This window comes from Gymnoscopelus braueri (genome assembly GCF_963280865.1).
Source record: "Gymnoscopelus braueri genome assembly, chromosome: 22".
In the NCBI taxonomy this organism is placed as follows: domain Eukaryota; kingdom Metazoa; phylum Chordata; class Actinopteri; order Myctophiformes; family Myctophidae; genus Gymnoscopelus; species Gymnoscopelus braueri.
Window position 1 is genome coordinate 5,862,594 of NC_137624.1, and position 8,440 is coordinate 5,871,033.

The 8,440-nt window shown below is 38.7% G+C and overlaps 1 protein-coding gene across 1 annotated transcript in view; it reads right to left on the bottom strand.

Moving 5' to 3' along the window:
* Positions 1-586, bottom strand: part of map3k1 (mitogen-activated protein kinase kinase kinase 1, E3 ubiquitin protein ligase) — a gene marked incomplete at its 5' end in the record, with an annotated part of 57,715 nt that extends 57,129 nt beyond the window's left edge. The window contains one exon of the mRNA XM_080419447.1: positions 422-586. Coding sequence (XP_080275573.1) covers positions 422-586 — 165 coding nt within the window. The remainder of the gene's footprint in view (positions 1-421) is intronic.
* Positions 587-8,440: the final 7,854 nt, after the last annotated feature.

An 8,440-nucleotide genomic window follows, 5' to 3' on the forward strand; every position in this document is an offset into this window, starting at 1 on the left:
ATGCCACCTTCTCACAGAACCGATGATATCGGAGGGTGTCCAGGGTGTCCGTTGATTTTCCATTGTAGAGAATCACCATTGTTTTCTCTCCTGCTTCTGCCACATCATCTGTAGAAGCTGAATGTGCATAGAACACTTCAGCTTGCTCTCGGAATATGTCACTTTGTTTGAATTTCTTGAGGGAAGCTCCCTTCCCTATCCCATGGAGGCGAGATGTAGTGTCGCATCCAAGAACTGCATGTAAGAACAAGATGTGTTTACATATGTCTGGGCCAAGTAGTTGTTTTGTAGCCTTGATGTTCCAAATGCGAGTCTTCTTTGTGCTTTTCCTCGACTGTGAACAAAAGAACAGGTCATGGGAGTCTAGGCTAGCATGGTAGCAGAGAAGGACTAAGAGGTCTGTGTCATCCCCTATTAGTACAGTGTTGTTGGTTGTAGCACACTGCACAGCTTTCTGCACAATCAGCAGGTCAGCATCTCCTGAGGCATGGTGTGTCTCACAGTTGGCTTTCTGCAGTTCTTCACTTAACATTGAAAGAAATTGCTGCTTGTTCTGCTTGTTAGCCAAGAACTGTTCCTTCTGCATTGTGACAATCATGTCAGCTGTAAATGTCACAGTGGTGCCAAGCTTCCCCTTTGACCGTCTTTGGTGTGTCATGTCCTTTGTGTTACTACTTTCATATCCATCAAACACCACTACAGCCTTGCCATATTTCTTCCTTACATACTGTGTATACTGGTGGCATATGTCTTTATAAGTAGATCCATGAGTCCATGGGATGCGTTGAAGAAGTGCTCCCCCATCCAAGACATACTGACTGCCATCCTGTACATTATCTGCTGGAACATGAGGCCCAATAACACCCCAGATGGCATCGGCAAGGGCTGGCTTATTTGCTTCTCGAAGCAGTAGAGCAGAATCAAATAGGGCTGGGGGATAGCTACATAGCTCATATTTGAGGGCTAACTCAAGTTCATCACATGTCTGTGCAACTAGGACCAGTCTCTGAAAGAGAAGCTGTGGATCAACTTGAATTTGATCACCATCGATTCTTACAGAAGACATGCCAAGAGTGACAGCTTGATCCTTCCTCTTGAAGGTGTACTCAGCAGGTGTCCGTCCATCCATAGACTTAAGTATCACAGTGCCAACTGACTGTGCTGTATCAACGTTAACAGTGGAAAGAGCATGCTCCCCAGTGGATATGTTTCGCAAACTAGGGTCATTGCTGAATGGATTTCGCTCCCGTAGGGAACTCCTAGGTCAGACTGTGACAATGCCTGTTTAGAATGGGCCACTTAATTGCAGCTTTCTTAAGAACCGCTCATCCAAACAAGTTCAAACTTGATACTGCATTTCCCTGGGTCCTCAGCAACACACCTGCCAAATATCGGTTTTCAAGATATATAATTGTATGTGTAATAACAGTGTGGATGGCGGCCATTTTGAAATTTCCCTACATGCAATTCCTTGCGACTTTTTTCCTCTCATTCAGAACATATTTAGGACACAAAATCAGTTGAGTTTGTTTTTGTTGCTGTTGGAGCTGAATTTCACCTTATGACCCACACAAAGTACAGATACTTGTAGCACGGAGACAATAAGGAAAAAACCAAACTCAGACAGGCAGCCATTGGGTATAATGAAACAATTGATTGTATTCAGATCAGAGAGACAATAGAAGGTTTACAGTATATCACAGGTATGGTTCCGCATCATCGGTCGCGTCTCTCCGCCGTGTAACAGAGCAAGCACGAGCTTTTAACATTGTCCAGTAACATAAACATATGACATCATAGGATGTGACATCGATGAGGTTCCGGGTGAAGGTGGACTTCTCGGATTGGATGAGAGCGATGGTTACGTCGTCGTCTGATGATGGTAGATGATGGTAGATGATGATTGTGTTAATGATGGTGTGACAGTTTATCTCTGGACAACAGCGTCCCCATGTCTGGGTCAAACACGTTTGACATCTCTGACCTGTCACTGGTCAGTGGAGATTTGGTGACACTAAAGGGAGACAGCTGTAGAGAAAAGAACACCCAGATACTGTGTTCCCAAAACAAGATTGCCGCAGAGAAAGCCTGTAGCTTGGATTTGACCTTGGCTGGTAGACAGAGGGACTGAGAGTACAGAGTACTTTTACCATGACAAAGTACAGGCCCGTTATGAGACCATAATTAATAGGACAGGTTAAGGACCCTAGACACATTATGATAATTCAGATAAGAGTAATCAGATAAGAGTAATCAAATAACTCTATCAAGCCTACATCTTATCATGATTTGGATAGGGTCAAAGGTCAAACTGATTGTACCTTGTGACATTATTCAAAACCAAATCACAGACAGGCAAAGATTTAAATGACTTAAGGGCAAAAATAAATGTTTAGTTGGATAACATACACATTTATACTTCTTCAAAAGGACTGTATAATTTATTTATTCAAATAGGAAGCAAAACAGGGTTTATAGTTCATGAGTAAATAATCAGCTTTAGTAGGATGAAATCTTACATAGACTATAGAATAATTAAAATGGTAAGTGGGTTCTATATGCTGTTAAATGAGAAAAATGACATCACCTCATAAGTTCCCAGAATAAGGTATTATAATTATGAACAGATCTGTCAAACCTTTCTTTATTTTATTTTATTTTGAAGGCCATCCCTTGGCAGGATCTGAATTTTTTAACTTTTCCTGAAAATCCCACAATGTATGTACCACCAGGAACTTTAGCCAACATACTGTAGTCTTGTTTCCAAGAAGCTGTTGTTTCAGGTCCCGCCCCCAAGTGTGTATAGGCTCATTCGAATTTTAGCCCTACTTCTCCTTGAAGCAATACTGTGGGTAGATATGTTAACCCTAAGCAAAATAATTTATGGCGGGAAAAACTCACGTGATGCCCCTTTACTCACACAGACGTATAGGACCTACTTTTCCTCTTTGGCATGTGGGCATCAAACATCTGTCTATCCAAGACACAAGTTGAAATCTGTAAGACAGAATGGAAATCAAATTTACTGTTTGGCAGAGTTTAAAACAGTTTGTAACCAGATATAAAATTAAAGTTTAGCCCTGTATGTACAATTGTATGTACAATTGGCAGGTAATGTGACCTTATAGTTGTCCAGGAATTTGTTAATGGGGTGGTTTACATTCTCGTTCTAAAATGAAACACAAAATGAAAATGAAACACAAAACACAGCAATTAAACATTAAATCAAATATTTAAATCAGATATTCATCAAACTCCCCTCTATTTGACACCCATATATCTATAATATAATGTGTGTCAGATGATTTGTTGATGAGAAAGGGGATGAAAAAAAATAAATAATAATAATTAAAATTAAAAAGTTATAATTAAAACTTTTAAAATTAAAATATAACAATGAAAAATAAGGAATAAACATCTTTGTTCTGAAGAGTATATTGAAATGAGATAAGTACAGAAAAATAGCTTCTGAAAATTAGCAAATCTACAAGCTCATAAAAAATCTTAAATTAAAATGATAAAATATTTTCAAAACTTTAAAAATAAATCAAAATGACTTTATAATAAACTTAATATTATAGTTAATGTTTCCCAATATTGATATGGAACAAATTGAATCTTATTGTAGGTTAATTTAATGGATCTATGTTTTAAATGGAATTCAATAGTGACTGTAACCGGTAGGATCACGTTGTCATGGAAACGTGTCTAACGTACCACAAAGCTAACACTTCCTGCTGAAGGAATTATGGGAAATGGAGTCTCAGACCAGAAGGAATTATGGGAAATGGAGTTTTAAGAGACCAGAGTGACTTTGTTCTAACTGACTGGAGAATGACTAAAATTTTGACTAAAATGGTTAGAACTAGCGAGACAGACACACGCATTCATTCACGCATGCCTATCACTCATACATAGATAGTAGAAAGAAAAAGATAAACAGATAGGCACTTTCACTCCTTCGCTCCCTCGCTCGCTCGGACACTCACACACCGCAGACAGCTTGCGGACCCATAGAGAGAGAGAGAGAGAGAGAGATAGAGAGAGAAATCGTTCATTAATATACACAGACATACAAACAAACATACCGAACATAGATATCTTCCAGCAACAAACTAATTTTGGAATGAAAAAGATTTTAACCTGATTGGTTTACTTATTATTTTAAATTATATTCAAAATATTTTAAATAAATTAAAACTTATTTTTTAATGCAAAAATAATTATACTGATGGTTCAAGGAATTTAGAACAGAGTTAAAATATATATATTTTAAACTTTTAAAACAAGCCTTCATAGTATAGTGTGTGAATGTATTCTTCTGTGGGCATAGCCTTGTTATGATACCAGCTCTGAACAAGAGAATGTAAACAGATAAGACATGGGAGAAGTGAGAGGCTGTAGGGAAGAGGGGTTTAAAACCTATTGTTAAAGCTTAATATATTAAATGGATGGATGATTTAACTCCAGTGGTTAAAATAAAACAAACATATAAGACAAAACAAAAAAATGTACTGACACAATGTACTAAAGTTTCTGAATCAAAGGTGACAACCTGGCAATTGTCGTCTGGGTCGAACATGTTAGTAATGTTCGGTATGCAGCTGGCTGGTAATATTTCGTACTAAGAGGGATGGTAAGGGTGGTACTGACATTGAAAACACAGATCTGCATACATGGTGTTACCTGTAGCGAGCAGGTAAATGTAGCCAGGATCTTGGAGAGCAACACTGAAATACTCTCTTATGGGTTGATATGAGACCCGATTTGTAACATTAACCCACATATAGCCAATAGGCAGTGTAAAAGGAGGGCTATACCACAGGGGTTAATCTTAGGTCAAATATCAGTATAGAAGGAAAATTAGTACATTATGACAATTGTAAGGATATATTCATGCAGGCACACAGACAAACCCCCAGCACCTAGTGTAAAACTAATATTAGATAAATTCACCCGCACCGAAAACCAAAGCGTGAAAAAGTGGTATTTCGAGGTACAAAAAAATAAATCCATATATTTATATATATAGCCATACATTGCTCGAACACCCAAGTTGAATTGTGGGTTATTCTAGACGCCTTGACATGAATATATATATAAATAAAGACAAATAACTGATAGTAACAGCTGATAGTCAAACATCTGTGTAAAAAAACGTCGGGGTATCTCCGGTGGTCTCATAAACATATACAGAGACAAAGACAAACTATATAATGACCCAGGTAGATAAGAGAATTTATGAGACATTCAGGAATGTTCTCCCAGGGATAAAAAGGTGATAAAACATTTTTACTTCACTCACTCCCTAGCGGAGTTGTGTTAAACAGTAGTTTACAAACAGGCTGATAATTATGAGACAAATGGTTCGGTAAAGACAATAAAGAAAAAGGTACAGTATACTCATCAGATCAAGGTTCACAGGGAGAAGTTACATGGAGATCCCAATCACTGGATCATGGTACAATAAAAATAAAAATATATACTTATCAAATCTGATGTTGGTTCAGGGATCCCGACCCCGATGGCTGGACCATGAGGAATTTGAGACATGTCGAGGGTCCAGTCCAAAGGTCCAGCGATCGCGTCCAGGTCCAAAACAAAATAAATTGTGATACTGTTCAAAGTTAACCTTCATCTGAATAGAAGTGATAAGTCGTTACACCCAAGGCTGGTTCGTTTGATACGTATTAAAACATGGCCCGCCGGAGGAAGAGAGTCTGATTGTGCAGTTCTCAGTTCCCCCCGTCTACCACATTTTAATCATATCCGGCTCGATTGGGACCAATTGTTGGAGCTGAATTTCACCTTATGACCCACACAAAGTACAGATACTTGTAGCACGGAGACAATAAGGAAAAAACCAAACTCAGACAGGCAGCCATTGGGTATAATGAAACAATTGATTGTATTCAGATCAGAGAGACAATAGAAGGTTTACAGTATATCACAGGTATGGTTCCGCATCATCGGTCGCGTCTCTCCGCCGTGTAACAGAGCAAGCACGAGCTTTTAACATTGTCCAGTAACATAAACATATTGTATTACTTTGTGTTTGTGGGTTCATTCAATGAAGACACGTTATTGAAAGAGTAGAGGTTCTTTACTGGTTGAATCTTGAATATTGGTTACAGGAGAGGCACAACAACAACGTTCACTGGCGGGCTTTCAGACATGAATGAATGAGATTCTTGCGCATGCTCTGTGTGTCCTAGCTAGGCATTACTAGTCAACGGAGTACTGATCAACACAGGCAAAAGTAATCGAGTAGGCAAATAGGATTTGCTCATATCATTACACATATGACATCATAGGATGTGACATCGATGAGGTTCCGGGTGAAGGTGGACTTCTCGGATTGGATGAGAGCGATGGTTACGTCGTCGTCTGATGATGGTAGATGATGGTAGATGATGATTGTGTTAATGATGGTGTGACAGTTTATCTCTGGACAACAGCGTCCCCATGTCTGGGTCAAACACGTTTGACATCTCTGACCTGTCACTGGTCAGTGGAGATTTGGTGACACTAAAGGGAGACAGCTGTAGAGAAAAGAACACCCAGATACTGTGTTCCCAAAACAAGATTGCCGCAGAGAAAGCCTGTAGCTTGGATTTGACCTTGGCTGGTAGACAGAGGGACTGAGAGTACAGAGTACTTTTACCATGACAAAGTACAGGCCCGTTATGAGACCATAATTAATAGGACAGGTTAAGGACCCTAGACACATTATGATAATTCAGATAAGAGTAATCAGATAAGAGTAATCAAATAACTCTATCAGTTGCAATTAGTGGGAGGTCAAATGCCAATATTACTGGACTATTAGGAAATATAGGGCTTAAGTGGTTAATGTGTGTTTTGTAATAATAATCTAACTCTACAAAGTAACTAGTAAATAAAGCTGTCAAATTATTGATTAACAGAGTCCTTGAGATATGAGATTCAGAGTGAAAGTGTTCTAAATCAGTGGTTCTCAATGTGGGTGCTGGGGACCCCTAGGGGTCCTTGGGGGGGGGTTCCAGGGGGTCCCCAGCAAAGTAGTTAATATAGCATTAAAATCAGTTTAGCCACTACACATCTTCTCTTAAACAGGTGCAATAGCTTATAATTTAGCAGCATTTTCCAAACTGTGCAGGTAAGGTAATTGCAGGTACATATTCAATCAAAGGATTGATTGATTGATTGATTGATTGATTGATTGATTGATTGATTGATTGATTGAATACTTTATTAACAGTTTGGAAAAAGTACAGAGGTTATACAATAATGCTAAAAGGATAACACAAACATAAATAAGAAATAAACAAACCACTCCTGCGATTTTACTCATAATGGATATGAAGCATCAACCGACGGTGAAAAAGTACTAATTTATCCAAAGATTAAGACTTTATTTTTTTCCAAACACAGACGTTATGAAATGAAATGTAACTCAATATCATAAACGACACAGGTGGTTTGTTTATTTTTGGAACACAATTCTTACATGACGCAATCTAAGATTTGCCTATGGGGACTCCAATACAAAAAAATAACGCTGTGATAGTGGGAATGACGTCAGGATATAGAAAACAAAAAAAACACCTCTGGGTAAAAGCAGACAACCTATCCAGTATTAAAATCTAAATCCTTTTCATGTGTTGTAGCCCAGTGGTTCTCAACATGTGGGTCGAGACCCCCAGGGGGGTCCCCACATGATTTTGAGGGGGTCCCCCAGATGATAGTGAAGTGACAATTTAAGGACTTTTAAGACCTTTTTAATACCTTTTTTTTATTTTTACCATTACAGCATCAAAAGTAATCAACAAACTATACTATAAAAACTGGTCAAACATTGGCCAAATTGTCAAATAATATAAGAAAGAGGCAAAATATTTGAAAATAGCCGATCTGCAAGCTCACAACGCCTCGCGTTGCGAGGCGTTGTGAGCTTGTATATATTTATCTGGTGGGTTCCCAGTTCAAATATGATTATTTTGGGGGGTCCCCAGTTCAAATATGATTGTTTTGGGGCGTCCCCAGTTCAAATATGATTGTTTTGGGTGGTCTTTGATTGTCTTTGTATTATGTCGATACAATACATCTGCAAGGAGCATTTAACAATTGAATTATTTTGGCAGTTGATTGAAAAATCATTACATTAATCCTTGTGTTCTTCATGCAAAAGCAGATGATTAGTCTATGTGATTGACAGGAGAGATGATCAGAGGAGCAATGGAATGAGTTTCTCAGTGAAGGTGCAGCCAGTGAAACACTCCCACTTTCTGGACCTCCTCTCTTACAGGGAGGAGGACATATGGTTCAGCAACAGCCTGGTACTCATTTCCATTACTCAACCATATATAGACCAGCAACCACTGTTGGGACTCAGTTTGCTTACACCTTTCCTGTTGATGGACTCTCTGGCCACTCCTAACCTCCAGTCAGTCTTCCCTGT